The sequence below is a fragment of the Panthera tigris genome, chromosome C2, assembly GCF_018350195.1.
Source record: "Panthera tigris isolate Pti1 chromosome C2, P.tigris_Pti1_mat1.1, whole genome shotgun sequence".
Taxonomy (NCBI): Eukaryota; Metazoa; Chordata; class Mammalia; order Carnivora; family Felidae; genus Panthera; species Panthera tigris.
Window position 1 is genome coordinate 82,048,836 of NC_056668.1, and position 17,095 is coordinate 82,065,930.

The 17,095-nt window shown below is 45.6% G+C and overlaps 1 protein-coding gene across 1 annotated transcript; it reads left to right on the forward strand.

The window, feature by feature from the left end:
- The first annotated feature begins 6,010 nt into the window (after positions 1–6,010).
- Positions 6,011–7,355, forward strand: LOC102967035 (transmembrane epididymal protein 1A-like). Its single transcript, XM_007083611.2, has one exon. The coding sequence runs from the start codon at positions 6,317–6,319 to the stop codon at positions 7,202–7,204; it is 888 nt and encodes a 295-aa protein (XP_007083673.2). The 5' UTR covers positions 6,011–6,316; the 3' UTR covers positions 7,205–7,355.
- The last annotated feature ends 9,740 nt before the right edge of the window (positions 7,356–17,095 follow it).

The window sequence follows — 17,095 nt, forward strand, 5'->3', positions numbered from 1 at the left end:
GTCTTCCAGCCACTGGAGACCCTGGGCTTCCCCACTACCTTCCACTGTTACTTGACCTTAAAGGCTTCCGTGCTGGCACTGTCTGCAGTCTCTGACACCATAGTTGCTCCTCCTAGCAAAGGGTAGGTACCAGCTACCACCATGCCCCATGGGCCCCAGCGAAGAGCTTGAGAAGCTCAAGGCAGAGGTCATACCACAGGATGGGGCATCTGGGCTCAGAATTGACCACTGGTAGGCAGAGTGAAGTGTCCTGAGGGACACAGTTTGACTTCCTATCTATCCCATGAGCCCTGTCTTTGTTTACCTGGGGCTTTTAGCTTCTGATGGCTTCAGGATCTGTCAGTCTGTCTGTTTCATGTATACCAGTGGTACTCTGGGCCTCTCTGGGAGGTCAAAAAGCATGTCCCTTGGTCCTCTTTGAAAACACTGTTAACAGGTCAAAATCCCAAACTGCCCTCTGGGAGGCAGAGGCTGGGTAGGTGAGAGAATTCTCTATACTCACCTGAAGAAAGTCTGTATGGAGGGAGAGTCTAGAAACATGCTTGGGCATGAGGGAGCTGATGGCCTTCTTTCTTCTGTATTTTTTAATGTGAAATTTTTACCAAAGCATAACACAAATACAGGAAGTACCCAAATCACAAGGATACAGATCCATAGCTTTCCCCCAAGTCACCTGTATAACCAGCACCTAGACAAAAGAATTTTGCCAGAATTCCTAAAGCCCCCTCATGCTAATCACTATCCTGACTTCTAACAGCGCAGGTTAGTTTTGCCAGTTTGGGGATTATAGGAATAGAATCATATATTACTGAAGGGCTTCTAAGAACAAAATTACCTAATACTCAATAGCAAGAGTTTTGCTTTGGGATGATGTAATATGCCATCATCATCCTCACACAAACAATAAACCCTACTTCACAAATAAATGCCTGTTGTAAACATTTTTGTTTTGTTTTGTGTTCCAAAGGGTAGAGGTGGGAATCAATGAAAAGGGGCTGAGTCTCCCCTCTGGGTCAAGTGTAAAACAGAGCAAAGGGAGTTGCCACAGAGGGTATCTGCAAGTATGAACGCAGCCGGAGCAGATCTAGACCCTCTGAGTCAGTCAGGAGCAAAGCCCCAGCTCTAGAGCATTCAAGAACTGTAGACAGAGTGTTGGACTTCCCCCAGAGTGTGGGATAGGACCTCAGTAAATTCATATACATTTCAAAAGACAGAGTGACCTCTGCTGACATCTGGGTTCCAAAATAGATAAGCATTTCATAGAGAAGATATGAAGAACTTGTCATCCCCATAGACATATGGTTATCCCAATTTGACATTAACAGGCTTATTATTCCTGTGTGATGTATACCTGCATGAGTCAGATAACGGGGCTGAGTCAAACGTGGCATGCCTAAGTCTGGAAAAAGAGAGGGGAGGGAGGCTCTAGCCACAGATACCAGAAGGGACCAGAGAATAAAACCTTTGCTGATAGAGATTGCCATTTAGCCACCTGCATGGAAATGTTGCTGTTAGATACAGAAGGCATGGAGAGTGTTTCCAGGACCAGTCTCAGGCAGGAGATAGACCAAATCTTAAAGGAAAAGTGAAAAGTGAAAGTTCTTTGCCCCTAGTAGCAGCAACAGTTAAACCATGAGCAGTGCCCCGCTGAGCCTTCTGGAGAGGCAGGGAGCCCACTCAGGTTGAGAGGACAGGACTCAGCTGTCAGTAGTAACCCCAAATAGCAGAAGGTGGTCCTCAACCTGACCGCAAGTTACAATCACCAGAAAGGAGTTTACTTTTTACCTTTTTATTGTACATAACATTTATCACTTTAACTATTTTTAGGTGCACAGTTCAGTGGCATTAAGTATATTCCCACTGTTGTGCAGCCATCACCACCGTCCTTCTCCAAAACTCTTTCATCTTCCCAAATGGAGAGGCTCTATATTGGTTAAACAGCCTCTCTCCAATCCCCTCTCCCCTGAGCTCCTGGCAACTGCCTTTCTATTTTCTGTCTCTATGAATTTGACCACTCTAGATACCTCATATAAGTGAAATTCTACAGTATTTGTCCTTTTGTGTCTGCAGGGGAGATTTTTAAAACCTGAACCCCAGACCAATTAAATCAGAATACCAGGGTTGGGCCCAAACATTTAAAAAGCTCCCTGGTGATTCTAAAGGGCAGCCTTGAAAACCACTGGGCTAGAAGATCTAAATCAGATTTACTTTCAGGAATCCCTCCGAATAGCAAACACATCTCAGCACCTGCTGGCTGATACCTAAAATTCCTTTAGTCATGGGCAAAGCTAAGGATTTTCCTTCTTCAGCTGGAGATGAGGGGTTTCAAATGACTGATTGACATATCACAGTGACTGAAACTCATCTGCTAAAGATTAATCTATCAGTCAACAAATGTAAGTGAGTATTATCAGACACTGTCTCCTTTTGAGAGCCAGGAAGACTCAGAGAGTAGCAGATGATGAGTAACTGTCCACTTGGGAGATGAGAAGAGACAGACACACCAGGGACTCATGGTCACTTGTTGGGGTGATAAAAGTTAGTGTTTACCTTTAACTACCCTTAGGACCAACATATCTGTCTACCTGCCTATTTGCTGGAACAGGGCCACTATGACATATGGTTCCCATCAACTGTATTTTTGCATGATTCTTGAATCTCCTCTTTTTTATTTAACCACACTGACTTCATTTCAAAGGAACTTCACTTACATGGGTCCTAATTGAGGCATGACCAGTGCCTTGTTCAAGGAAGAGCTTCTGCTGCTGCTGGTTTCTTCAGAACTAGAAATACATAGAAAATGGTAAACAGACAGAGAGACAAGACAGGGATAGGCACAAACATTCATAAAATGACAAAATAACAGGGAAGATCCATATCAAAATCATATCAGTTCCCATGATGAAGGGAGGACGGTATGGGAATGAGAGTGGAAGGGTTTGAATGTTCATTTTTCCAAACTGTGGAAGCAAACATGACAAAATGTTAACCCACTTGCTTATTCTGCATTGGCATTTTGTTATATTACTTTTTAAATTTTTTTAAATGTTTATTAATTTTTGAGAAAAAGAGAGAGAGAGAGAGAGCACGAGTGGGGGGAGGAGCAGAGAGAGGGAGACACAGAATCTGAGGCAGACTCCAGGCTCCCAGCTGTCAGCATGGAACCTGACGCAGGGCTCAAAGTCACAAACTGTGAGATCATGACCTGAGCCAAAGTCAGATGCTTAACCAACTGAGCCACCCAGGTGCCCTGTTATACCACTTTTTAAACTTGACTTTGTGCTTTTCAGCCTTTAAAAGATGTTAATATTCGTGGCTTCATCAGGCTGTCTACGGTCAGCACAGAGCCCACTTTGGATCCTCTATCCCCCTCTCTCTCTGCCCCTCCTCTGTTTATGTACTCTCTCTCTCTTTCAAAAATAAATATTAAAAAAAATTCAATATTACATATATGCCTATATAAATAATTGTACACATAAATATACATAAAGAAATGCTTTAATGACTGAGGCTTTTACAAAAATTTCAGGTTGATAATTCTGCCATAAAATTAAATTACTAAAGCCTCATAGAACATTTGAAAAATACAATAGAGATGGGAGACACAAATTAATATTCCCCATAAAACTGCAATGTAGAGATTGCCACATTTTGATGTCTTCATATCCAAGCTGTTTCTCTATGAATTAAATAACTGCATCATTGATTTCAAATTTGCAGATAGTTTCTGATTACAAAAATACCTGCTCACTGTAAAATGCAGGAAAATATAGATAAGGAGGACAAATTACTTATGTCCTTACTATCTGAATGTGATACCGGTGAAGAAGAGAAGGATGTAACCGGAAAGACTGGAAATAGGACAGAAACATTGTCAATAAGGAGTTGTATTTACCAAGGTCTTTGGTCTCATTCATCTTCTCCTCTGGTCTTTATGGGATAAAGTGACCCGAACATTCAGTCAGATATCGCATGGCTGGACCCTAATGCCAATTTGATCTTGGTTTAAGTGTTATTTCTTTGCTGGCTCAATCTGAAGGATTCACTCACTATTATAATAGCCTTAATTTTTTTTTGGGGGGGGGGGTTATTATTTATCACCCTCTACCATTTTTTTGTTTGTTTACTTGTATTTTTATTTGTTTCTTATCTCTCTTCTTCATTGTTGTATCCTCAGGACCTGGAAGTGTCAAGTGTCTGACATTATTGTTGAATGAAAAAAATGAATCAAAGAGCCTTCAGTGGTCCTGCCTGCATAGGATTGTGAAAGTATCTTCCTTTAACTACCATTGGATACTTAGCCTAAGAAGGCAACCTGGTGAGGCACCTGTTTTTCATCTACACGTCTTCCCGCCACCACCCCCCCACCACCAACTACCTCCTTACTTGGCAGCAATTCTATGTGCCTGTGATAATCAGAACCACTTGCCACAGCAAATACCACATCCTTCTTTTCTGCTTGTTTGCCTTGTGGAGCCTGAATATACATGTGACTGCCTCAGCTTCCAGTTCAATGAAATCATCAATGTGTCCTTTGGTGGCCATGTTCTTCCCTTTGGTACTAAAAACTTTGAACTCTCAGGATTCAGGGTTGTTAGGATGGGAAAAAATATTTTAGATAGCCATTTACTATTGCAGTAGCCTTAACATTTTTAAAAAGCTTATCATTTATCATTCTTTACCACTTTTCTCATTTTGCATTGAGGAGTGGATGCACATTATCTGTGTTGTTAAGGCTGCAGAGACGCTCCACCTTTTATAGATTTATTGGCCACCTACAGTTTTCCTTAAATGACTAGCCGCTTATGACCTTTGCCCCTTTACCTACTGAGGTGTTCATTTTTAACTTTTTGATTTGTAAGAGTTCTTTATATTATAAGGAGTCTAACACTTTGTCACATATAGAGTACAATTTTAAGTTGATTTTTCTTTTGGAATTAATGTTTAACAGTAATTTTAATATAGAATAAATAATTAATTGTAATGTTTAATTTCTTAAGTAGGCTCCACGCCCGATGCAGAGCCCAAAGTGGGGCTTGAACTCACAACCCTGAGATCAAGACCTCAGCTGAGATCAAGAGTCAGATGCTTAACCGACTGGGCCACCCAGGCACCCCTGTAATGTCTAATGTCTATTAATAAAAAACTTTAAAATTTTTATGGAGCACCTGGGTGGCTTAGTCAGTTGAGAATCTGACTCTTGATTTCATCTCAGGTCATGATCCCAGGGTCATGGGTTGAGCCCCATGTCAGTCTCTATGCTGAGCATGGAGGCTGCTGATTCTCTCTCTCTCTCTCTCTCTCTCTCTCTCTCTCTCTGTCTCTTTCTCTGAGCCCCTTCTCCCCCACTCATGCTAACATTAAAAAAAAAACTTAAAAAAATTTAAATATAATTAAGTTCTTCACCTTTTTAAAATGATTCTTGCTCTGGCATTATTTATAGGAATACTTGAACAACTTCAGCATCATAGGAATTCAGCAAGGAATGTTAGTAATAACAGTAAAATTACTAATAATCATTACCATTTATTATTTACTATGTATCAGACACTCTACATACTTTATTCTATTTAATACAAGAAACCTATGACATAATTATTATTCCCATTCTACAGGTCAGGAAACTGAGGCTCAAGAAGACAGAGTAACTGCCCATCGTCATGTAACTTACAAGTGTTGGAGCTGAAGTTCAGTCACTTAGTTATGTACAAATTCTGGACTTTGTCAGCAGATGAGTAGACCTGGGTCCCCATCCCAGCTCTGCTATGCTGGCTGCGATACCTGTGTATGTGCCTTCACCCCCTGAGCCTTAATGTCACCTATAAAATTTGTTTAACAATAACCCTCTCATAGAGTTGTTGAGGTATTTAAATGAGGAAAAGGAGATGTCATATGGCTGGCACCAAGTGACAGCCAACAAAAGAAAATCCACCACCTCCCCCCCTTTGCTGGGGCCCCTTATTACTTTTTTCCCTCCCCTCTCTTTGGGGAGGGGTGGGGCAGGATTGGAGAGGAGAGAAAGGGTAAACTAGCTCCTGCAGTGAGGTGCAGAGGTTGGAAGCCCAAGTCCGGCTCATCTAAGTAAGGAACAGAGCAAGGTGAAGTGCCACCTAAGAGAGATCCCACCCAGGGAGTGGCTCAGATGCTTCCAGCACACACATAGGCCTTTTTGTGTGTGGGAGGCAGGGGTGGAGCTGGATCAGAAAGATCTCACCACAGCTTGGAAGCAGTCACCTCGCTTGTGAGGAGAGCCCTGGGAGGTTGCCTCTCATCTGCCAGCTCTTGTTCTGTTGGCCCCAACATACACACAGAGACCATGGGTACCCTCGAGGGACACTTGCTGCCGGGGATATGCCTCCTCATCTTTTCTCTCCACTACTCAGTGATGGTGTCCTTGGCCCTGCTACGGGGACAGAGGTTTCTCAAACCCCCTCTGACCCCAAAGGAGAAGCGAGGACACAGGTGGTGGCAGCTGGTACCTGTGGAAGGGATGATGAAGGTGGCCATCTCCCTGACTGGCATCATAACTGAGTTCTTCTACCCCCCAGGAGTAAACCGGATGATGATGGTAGACTGGGAGGACCCTCGGCGGCCATTTGTGTTCCATGACAACTGGTATCACGTCACCATGTATGGGTTTTTCACGCTCAGTGGCGTGGTGGACATCGTGAGCCAGGCGTGTCAGGCGCAGCAGAACGTGAAGCTGGAGCGAGCAGCTGAGGCCCTGGCCTTCTGTGTGCTGGTCCTGCTGATGGCATGTCACCTGGAGAACAAGGGCACCCTGGAGGTCCGCACGCACCTGCTGTTCGTGGCGCCCACCTTCCTGGTTACCCTGGTGCTCACCATGGAAGTCTGGGTCCCTGACCAACCCACGCTCTGGGTGCTGAAGACCTGGATGGGGCTGGTGCTCAGCACATGGATGCTGCAGCTGTGTGTGCTGATGTACGTTCCTCCCTCCGGGCAGCCCTGGAGGGCAGAAAACCCTGGCGACCTCGCCTTCCTCCTCATCTTCTTCTGCTGGCACCTGGGCTTCGGGGCTATCGTGCTGGCCGCTGTCTATGGCCTCTGCAGCCTCTGGCACCATCGCATCTCCTCTTGGAGGGAAGTCCCACATGCCAAGTACCAGCTGTGTCCCAGAAGCTACAGCAGCGAAGAGCTGGAGAAGCTCGGGACAGAGGCCATGCTGCAGGATGGGGGCATCTAGGTACAGAATCTTTGTGCTATGCCTTTCGTCACGAGAGTTTTGAGGGTACCCACTGTGCGCAGAGCACATAAATGTGCTGGGATCTACAAGGTGGCTTTCTGTCACAGGAGCCACCTTCCTTGTTCCTAAATAAACCTTTCAGTTCCTGGGATTACTTCACTCTGTCGCTTTGTTCTCTCCAGGTCTGCCTCTTTTCCTGCCTCACTGCCTCACTGCTCCGCATGGTTCCTGACCGTGGACTTGTGTGGAGTGAGAACAAGGAGGTGGCTTTTCTCTCACAGAGGAAATAGAGGGAGTGGAGGGCCTCTGGGGACCCAGGGGGTTCCATCCATTGGAGGCAGAGCTAGCTGGCTTAGTGTGTGCCTGCAGCTAGAGTATTTAAGTGTGCGAAAGAGAAGGGGTCCATTTTTGCATAATGGTGAGGACTTCTGTTTCTCTTCATTTTTCTGCTTTCTTTACACTAAGCATGGCAGGATGATGAACTTGTTTCCTTGTTGCTATAGTTATTTTTACTCTACACGGAATGAGGCTACATCTGCCTTCTGAGGGGGAAGTGGGGAAGGGGTGACAGTCAACTTAGCAGGGGCTCAAGTCTGAGAGAAAGGAGGCAGAAGAGCAAGGAAGTCCCAAAGGAAACAAGGATGACCGAAATATAATTTTAAGGTGTTCAGGTTTTGCTGGGATGTAAAACTCCATTGTTCCTACCCTTTCAGTAACGTCTGTGATGCAAGTATATGCGTGTCTTGTGTGAGTGATTTTGGAGCCAGACCAAAGAGAAGGCTCAGATGTCAGTTGGTAGGAGCAGAAGGGGAAGAATGGCTATGAGATGTGGGGTGCAAACCGTCTTCAGTGGTTCTGAAGATGCAGAACTCAGAGCTGAGAGGAAACGGGAAATGTCAGCCCCTGGAATTTGCAGAAATTTCTAGCCAGCCATTGAGCTTCTCCCAGAATGAGGAGAGAAGGTGCTGGTAAATCCATACACTCAGTAAGACATATGAAAGCAAATTTTATAAAAACGCTTATCCCTGGGTACAACTAGATATCCACTGCTTCTGCTAGCATGAGCCTGCGTATGTGAGACAGATAAATCCAGCATCTGGAAATGTGAAGAGGCAGGAAGAAGAGATGGGGTGCTGGCCGTAGATGTGGAGAAAGGACCAGAGAGAAAAGCTCCCTCTCATGAAGCAGCTGCAGCGACACCACCTCTCGTGCAGTTAGAAATGCTGTCCTCAGAGACTAAAAAGCTGTAAGAAGCATAGAGAGGTGTTTGCATTTGCAAGATGGAAGACAGGCTGCACATTGTCATCTGAAATGTCACCGGACACTCCCTAAAGAAATAGTGTGTGGGAGCATGGAAAATAGGCTCCAGAAACTCCAGGATGAGAGCTTGAGGCAGGGAAGGGAGCCAGGGGAGGGTCTGGCAACTCACCCTGGCAGGGTTTGGAGGGGAGGAACACTCTGGATCTAGAGGAAGAGAAATGTGTCCTGCAGCAGCTGGAACCAGGCCAGCCCCAGGTTCCATCCCAGCAAAGCAGGAACCAACCTAAGGAAAGGCCAGCACCTTTCCTTCTGTCCCCACCCTAAAAATCCCAGAAGCAGAGCCAAATTTACCCTGAAGCTAAGATAATAAAGCTTAAGCTTCAGAGCCCCTCACTTTACATCTCCAAACATAAAGCCCTGGGAGGGGCCACAGCAAGGTGTTGATATGATCACTGAAAAATTGCAAAAGTAAGGTATTTCTGTATTCTTCTTCTTTTTAAAAAAAAATGTTTATTTTTGAGAGAGACAGAGTACAAGCAGGGCAGGGGCAGGGAGAAGGAGACACAGAATCCAAAGCAGGCTCTGAGCTGGACCAACACAGGGCTTGAACTAGATGTTTAACTGACTGAGCCACCCAGGCACCCCTGCATTCTTCTTTTCTAAAGAGGGACCTCCAACTGGTATAAGCTGTAGGCTCCACAAAACCTAGCTTTGCCTCCACCCTGAAGATTTCACAGTTTTACTTTCAAGATGCCTTATAATAAACATCTCTTTGCCCTTTAGTAGGACATTCCTTAGTTGAGGGTAATGGTAAGACTCTATCTCCTTTAACTTGGAAACCAGAAGCTTAAAATGCTAATGACCTCACCAACTAATTGAAAACCACCTGCTAAAGCATAATCCATCAGTCAACAAATCCCTCAGTCACCTGTGATCAGATGCTTGGCCTGATTTAATAAAGAGGAATTCGACATCTAGAAGACTGGTGCCTGAGGGAGAGGCGGGCAGTGATTTACAGAGGTGGGTCCTGCTTATCTTCATTTGTGCTGGGAGGTGGCACGGGTTGCCCTGCACATTTGGCCCTTGCCCAGTGTATTAGTCAGTGTTCTCCAGAGAAACAGAACCAATGGGATATGGATAGATCAAATTTTTTTAAGAATTGGCCTATGAGATTGTGAGAGTTAGCAAGTCCAAAACAGATAGGGCAGGCCAGCAGCCCAGACACCCGAGGAAGAGTTAATGTTGCCATCTTGAGTCTGAAGGCAGACCGCCTTCTTGCTTGACGCACCTCAATCTTGTCTTTTAAGACCTTCAACTGATTGGATGAGACCCACCCATATTAAGGAGGGCAATCTGCTTATTCAAAATCTACAGATTTATGGGTTTTTTTAAATTTTCATTTATTTATTTTGAGAGGGAGAGAGAGTGTGTGTGTGTGCATGTGAGCAGGGGAGGGACAGAGAGAGATGGGGAGAGAGAATCCCAAGCAGGCTCCATGCTGTCAGTGCAGAACCTGATGTGGGGCTTGAACCCACAAACCCTGAGATGATGACCTGAGCTGAGATCAAGGGTTTGTCGCTTAACTGACGGAGCCACCCAGGTGCCCCCCAAAGTCTACTGATTTAAATGTTAATCAGATCCTGAGGTGCCTGGGTGGCTCCATCAGTTAAGCCTCCGACTTTGACTCAGGTTGTGATCTCACGGCTTGTGAGTTTGGGCCCTACATCAGGCTCTGTGCTGACAGCTGGGAGTCTGGAGCCTGCTTCAGATTCTGTGTCTCCCTCTCTCTCTGCTCCTCCCATGTTTTCACACACACACACACACACACACACACACACACACACACACTCTCTCTCTCTCTCTCTCTCTCTCTCTCTCTCTCAAAAATAAATAAAACATTAAAAAGTAATAATATAATAAAAGTTAATTAGATCTAAAAAATACTGGCACAAAGCCACATCTAAACCAGTGTCTGACCAAATAACTGAGTGCGGTGGCCTAGTCAGACTGACACATAAAATTAACCATCATGCTCAGCATATTGGAACATGGCCACCTAAACATAATTTATGTCAACTATGTTTGTTGTTACTTTAGAGACCTTCCAAAATAATAATAGTAACTTCATTTTATTTTTTTTTTACTTTTTAAAAGTTTTTATTTATTTATTTTGAGAGAGAGAAAGAGTGTGTGTGTGTGCATGCGTGCACACGCAGAGAAGGGAAAGAGAGAGAGAAAATCCCAAGCAGACTCCACGCTGTCAGTGCATAGCTGGACATAGGGCTCCATCTCAGGAACAGTGAGATTAGAACCTGAGCCGAAATCAAGAGTTGGATGCTTAAAGGACTGAGCCACCCAGGCACGCCAATAGTAACTTCATTTTCTTTTATTATTTTTCTTTTATTTTTTTAATGTTTATTTTTGAGACAGAGAGAAAGAGCATGAGTGGGGGAGGGGCAGAGGAAGAGAGACAGACAGACAGACAGACAGACAGAATCCGAAGCAGACTCCAGGCTCCAAGCCGAGCCATTAGCACAGAGCCCAATGCGGGGCTTGAACCCACAAACTGTGAGATCGTGACCTGAGCCAAAGTAGGACGCTCAGTCGACTAAGCCACCCAGGTACCCTGTAACTTCATCTTATTTTATTTATTTATTTATTTTTAATGTTTATTTATTATTGAGAGACAGAGAGGCACAGAGTGTGAGCAGGGGAGGGGACAGAGAAAGGGAGAGACACAGAATCCAAAGCAGGCTCCAGGCTCTGAGCTGTAAGCACAGAACCCGACGCGGGGCTCGAACTCACAAACTGTGAGATCATGACCTGAGCCGAAGTCGGTCGCCTAACCAACTGAACCACCCAGGCGCCCCTGTAACTTCATTTTAAAAGGACTTCACCATTATAGGTTCTGACTGCAGTATGACTATAACTATATAGTGCTAAATGGCCTTCTTCCCTTCCCTGTTTCCTCTAGGGAAAGATAGTGGTGTGTGTGTACAAGTGACTCTTAGTTTTAAAAATTCAAATAATGTTTAGAGAGGTTTTTTAATTTTATATGTTATACATTTTAGACATCTTACAATATAGCAAAAAAGCATTTTAAAGTATTTTGAAATCTACCATGATTCCCCCACCCAGAATTAATTACTGCCTGGGAAGACTAAAAGGTCAGGAAGTTATTTCAATCAGAGTAAATGATAAGATTTATATATCAGAGATGAGACCTTTCTTGGTGATGATGACTGATGTGCCTGATGATTCAGGTGTGGATGACTAAAGAGACGTGGAGGTGAAGGTCACTGAAGATGAAGAAATCCAGAGCTGGAAGTCTAGTGTCGTGGGAAGGAACTGAGCAAGGATCATGCCAGGCCCAGGAAGATGGCAGTCTTGGGCTGGAGAATGCCAGAGCCCCAGTCCTCAGTGAATTTAGTGGGGGTGGGGATGGGGAGGAACTTAAGGCACCCAGGAGGGCAGAAGACAGAAAGTGTGGTTAGCATGAGCTGCAAAGGAGGAAGCAATCAGGGTTAGGCAGAAATGGTACCACCTACCCCACAGAGGTGTTGTGAGAAGTGAGGTCCTGCATATGCAACACTTAATTCAGAGCATGAGGGGCGCCTGGGTGGCTCAGTCAGTTGAGCGGCCGACTTCGGCTCAGGTCATGATCTCACGGTCCGTGAGTTCGAGCCCCGCGTCGGGCTCTGTGCTGACCACTCAGAGCCTGGAGCCTGTTTCAGATTCTGTGTCTCCCTCTCTCTCTGACCCTCCCCCGTTCATGCTCTGTCTCTCTCTGTCTCAAAAATAAATAAACGTTAAAAAAAAAAATTAAAAAAAAAATTCAGAGCATGGGGTGTGGGTTCGATAAATCTTAGTTTGAGAGACTGAGTATACAAATGGGCAATGGCCAGACTACATATAAAAATAAAAATCCCGGGGGTGCCTGGGTGGCTCAGTCAGTTAAGGGTCTGCTGACTCTTCATTTTGGTTCAGGTCACACAGGGTCTTGCTGTTTGTGAGTTTCAGCCCCACATCAGGCTCTGCACTGATAGTATAGAGCCTGCTTGGGATTCTCTCTCTCTCTCTCTCTCTCTCTCTCTCTCTCTCTCTCTCTGCCCCTCTCTGCTTCTCTTTCTCTCTCTCAAAATAAATAAGTTTAAAAAATTATAAATAGATAGATGATAGATAGATAGATAGATAGATAGATAAATCTATCTCTGACCTACACAATCTGCAGTAACGAGCCCAGGAAGCCAGCCTGCTACCTATAAGTCACACTGAAGAAAGTCAGTTAGCTATCCCTAGTAACCAGTCCAGGAAGACCCCAAATGGGCAGGATTTGATTAATAACTAACAGCTTCCCTAAATTTTGCCGTTTCCAACATAGGACCAATCAGAGAAAGCCAAATATGCACCCCTAACCAAGCACAAAGGATACCCCACTTCTAATTAGCCTGACTTCAGCTTCCCCATGCCAAGAGCCTCCAATCAGGCATACCTGAAGCCTCCCCTTTTTTCCACTGTGAAGCTTTCCCATTTACTCTGCCTGACAGAAAACAACTGATGGCAGCTGACTCCCTCGCTACAGCAAACTCTGAATGGATAGCCTCTGCTTGGTCTTCATTTATTTCCACATGTTCAGTTCTTTCACACAAGCAGTTACTTGATTTTTATTGAACATCTACTACACACCAGCCTCCATGCTAGGCCCTGGGCATAATGAAGTGACATAGATGCCAGGGTCTCTGCCTCCAGGCTGATTATGACTCAGTGGGAGAAGAAAAGCAAATAAATAAACAGCAAGCTAAGCACAGTCTGAAAAAGGATGTAATGAAAGACAGTTAAGCCAGACTTGGGGATCAGGGAATGCTTCCAAGAAAAGTGATGTTTCCACAGGAACCTGAAGATGAGTGTGGCCAGGGGCAGAGGGGGTGGGCAAATACTCAGGAGAGGTGGAAAAAGCCAAGGGAAAATCCTCCGGTCATTGCACAGACACTGAAGGAAGTGAACAAAAGTGGGATGTTTGGACCTCGGTGTCTAAGCCTGGAATGGCAAGAGGGCAGACAAGAATCTGATTCCTTCTAGGTCCCATGAAGGAATTTGGTGTTTGTCCTGAAGCCAGTGGTAATGATCATATTTCCATTTTGGATACGTCACTCAGGATCAATGTGGAATGAGGTGTTGGGGGTTTGCAAACCTGGAAGCAGGGAGACCAGCTAGGAGACTGATAGGCCACGGTGCTGGATGAGAAGAGAAGAGCTCATTTAGAAGGTTCCTGACCTGGACGTCATGGCTGGAGGTCGGAAAGCCAAAGCTTGGACTGCTGAGGAGGAAAGGAAATGCAATCACTGAGAAAATGAAAATCGGGACAAGGGGCTGCAGAAGAGTGGAATTCTGATTGGAGAAATGCAGCCTGAGGTGTTGTTCTGGAAGTAGGTGTGTGTATGAGCCTGGAGCTCCACCCTGGATGGGGGGAGAGAGAAATCCGGGAGTCATAAATTGACCACTGAGCTCATCCAGGGAGAGGGTGAAGGCAAGCAGGCTTGGAACACAACTCTCAGAGGCCCCATGTCTAACTGGGAAAAAGAAGAGACGCACTTATAAAGCAGACCAAGAAAGAGCAGCCAGGGAGGGAGGAGGAAGCCCATGAACTTGTTGTAACACAGAAACCAAATACTGATATTGTTCCCAAAAAGGGAGTCGCCAACAAAACCTTGTTTCTTATCCCCGGTTCCTCCTTCCTTTCCCTCCCCTCCCAGAGAAGGAAGGCCTGCAGGACATTGGGAGGGAACATACCCTTCCAAGACTAGTGGAACTGGTCCTGCATTGCCCCACAGTGTTGCCCAAGCTTTATCAAATGCTGATGTCAGTATGGGTCATAAAGAAAACTGGATGATGAAAGAAGAAGAAGAAAGAAATATGCTTCAGACAAAGATTTGCCCCTAAATTATGCCCAGCCAAGGATGGTACCAATATCTTGGTGAGGTGAGTCTGGAAGTTCATTCTGGGACAGCAGTGAGCACTGTCTCTTGATGATTGTACATTACAGAGTTAACTATTTCCTTCATTGGCCCTGGTTACTGAGTGCCTACCACACAGCAGACTGAAACTGAAATCGAATTTCCTCTCTCCTCACTAGGCTGTGAGTGCAAAAGGGACCACAGCAAGGATAATGATCCTTATTTCAAGGACCCTCTAACCTCTTAAAGTCTCACCCAGATATCCCTCTGAGTCCCCATAGATCTCTATCTTTTCCTCTCCGTCTCAATATTCCTCTCTTTCCTTCTCTCATTAGCTCCCCGTCCCACTCCCTTTCTCCTCCACACTCACCTTCTCTCTCACCCCCCAGTACCTACAGCTCAGTTCTGCCCGCAGGCTTCAGCAAGACCAGAGATTACCCCTCCCCCTGCCTCACTCCCTGCGGTGTCCGGTGTCCTCCGGAAGGAGGAAGAGGCCGGGACATGTTCTTCTCTACTTGGCAACTCTTGGAGGACAGAGCAGAGCCTCCCTCAACCTGGAGAACACCTTCTCCCTGTCCTGTGCATCTACCCCCATGGCCCTAGCGAAAACATTTCCTTAACTTCTCCCAGGATGCGGTTCCCGAGCACTAGCAACCTCTGTGTGACAGCATCCTCACGATTCAACCAGTCCTGGTGTCCTAGGACAGAATCTAGGGTTGTTTGCTTAATTTGTTTGGTTTGGTTTTTTTTGTTTTGTTTTGTAGCTCTGATTGTGTTCCCATGTACAAAAGAAAGAATACAAACAATACGCTTGATTTTTTTAAATACCAAAATGAAAAGTTTGCCAAGGGCACAAGACTAGCCAGTAAACTGTGAGGAACACAAAGAGCCCAGCTCTCCCAGGCTGTCCCCGGCACCCTCCACTGCCACCCTCTCATGAAAGGGCTTCTGGCCTGAGACTGGCCAGGGAGCCAGCGCCCCACAGCCCTAAGTGCGTCCGTCATCCCTCCTCCCTCCTAGGGGACCCCCAGCTCTGCCCAGGCTAGGGACTGTGGGAGCTGAGCCTGGAAGCTGGATTCCCCAGCCTGCGCGCCCCAGGGAGGAGCGCGCCGCCCACACCCTCGCCCACACCTTCTGTTGCAGCTGGCAGCCTGGGAGAGGGCCTGGAGCATGGGAGGATGTGGCGGACCCACCCCTCCTGGGTCACCTGTGTCCTCCGCGCCTGGCACAGCATCAGATTGGGCACTTTGCCTGGGCTGTGCCGCGGAAGGTGTCTCGCGCACGTCCCACGTGGGTGACCAGGCAAGGCCCCAGCACAGCAGAGCGTCCTTCTCCCACAACCACAGCCCCGCTGCAGGCGAGGGCCGAGTGGCCCTCGGTACTCAAATGTTCACACACCTGAAGTGAGGGAGATGGATAAATCACCGACTGATCAACTGACTGATTGATTCACCCACTCACACATGCCAAAAGTATTTCTCTAGCACGTTCTAAGCACTTGAAAGGAATCAGTGAACAAAACGAAGATTTCTGTGCTGCAGACCTGGGATGGGAGGTGGTCGGGTAGAAATGAGCAGTGACCTCATAAGATCATGTATTAATGTTTAGTCCCAGGTAACCTAAACCATCTCTTCCTACACACTGTTAAAAACAAAACTTCTTTGACAGATTGCTCTTTTCATTTAACAGTCAGTCCCTGGTAGGGTGGTTGACCTGTCAGTCAGAAGAAAACTCACACATCTGAAAGTCAAATGATAGGGAAACATGAAGGTCTCTAAATGGTAACAAGGTTTAATGCTCCAACAACACTGCCCAGTATGTCCAATTAACAGGGAAGCATGAGACAATGACAATAGCTCGCTCTGTATTTAATGAGAGAACAATGTGTGTCGGGGGGGGGGGGGGCGGGTAATTTGACACTAGGTGCTCATTTAAGCAGCATTCCACACAAGGACTATGTTTACACACACAGGATTTACATGCAGGCAGTACAAACTGTGGTTTACCTGTAGGCACAGTCAAGTTCAGAAATTTCTATCAACAGTCCTACCAAACTCAGGGCCCTCTTTTTATAACATACTTTGCAGCCCCCCTTTATGATTCTGAAATGAAATTCAGAGATAAGATAATCAGCCTATATACATAATCACAAAAACTACATATAAATATATAGATATATATAATTAGAATATCTGTTGGTGTCTCCCTGCCCAAAGACCCTCATGAACACAGCCGTGGTTGAATAAGTTTTCATTTATTGCTCACTGCAAGGAGGGAGAGTATGTGCCTTTCACATGGTAGGAAGGACTTTTAGGATTTAGGTTTGTGTTAGGTGATTTGGGGGAAGATTCATGGAAGCAGAGCTTTGCTTTGGATTGGATGCTATCACGAAGCAGCAATCGTTCTATAACGGGGCGTTTTAATAAATGTTACCGAGAAGGAGGGCAGACTAGAGCGAGGCTAAAACTATCATTGTAAAGGAGAAGCCAGGCCCAGGAGATGTTTGGTCACTTCTGTGCTTTGGACCATGTTAATCTTTTGTCTGTGTTCAGACACCATTGCAGAGCGCAATTATTTTTATCTAGATCCACAAAGGTCACAGAGTGGCCTTGCCAAATACTGGTGTTCTGTGAAATCGCTTATGTGCAACAGGAGAACCCAATAAATGTTCTCAGTG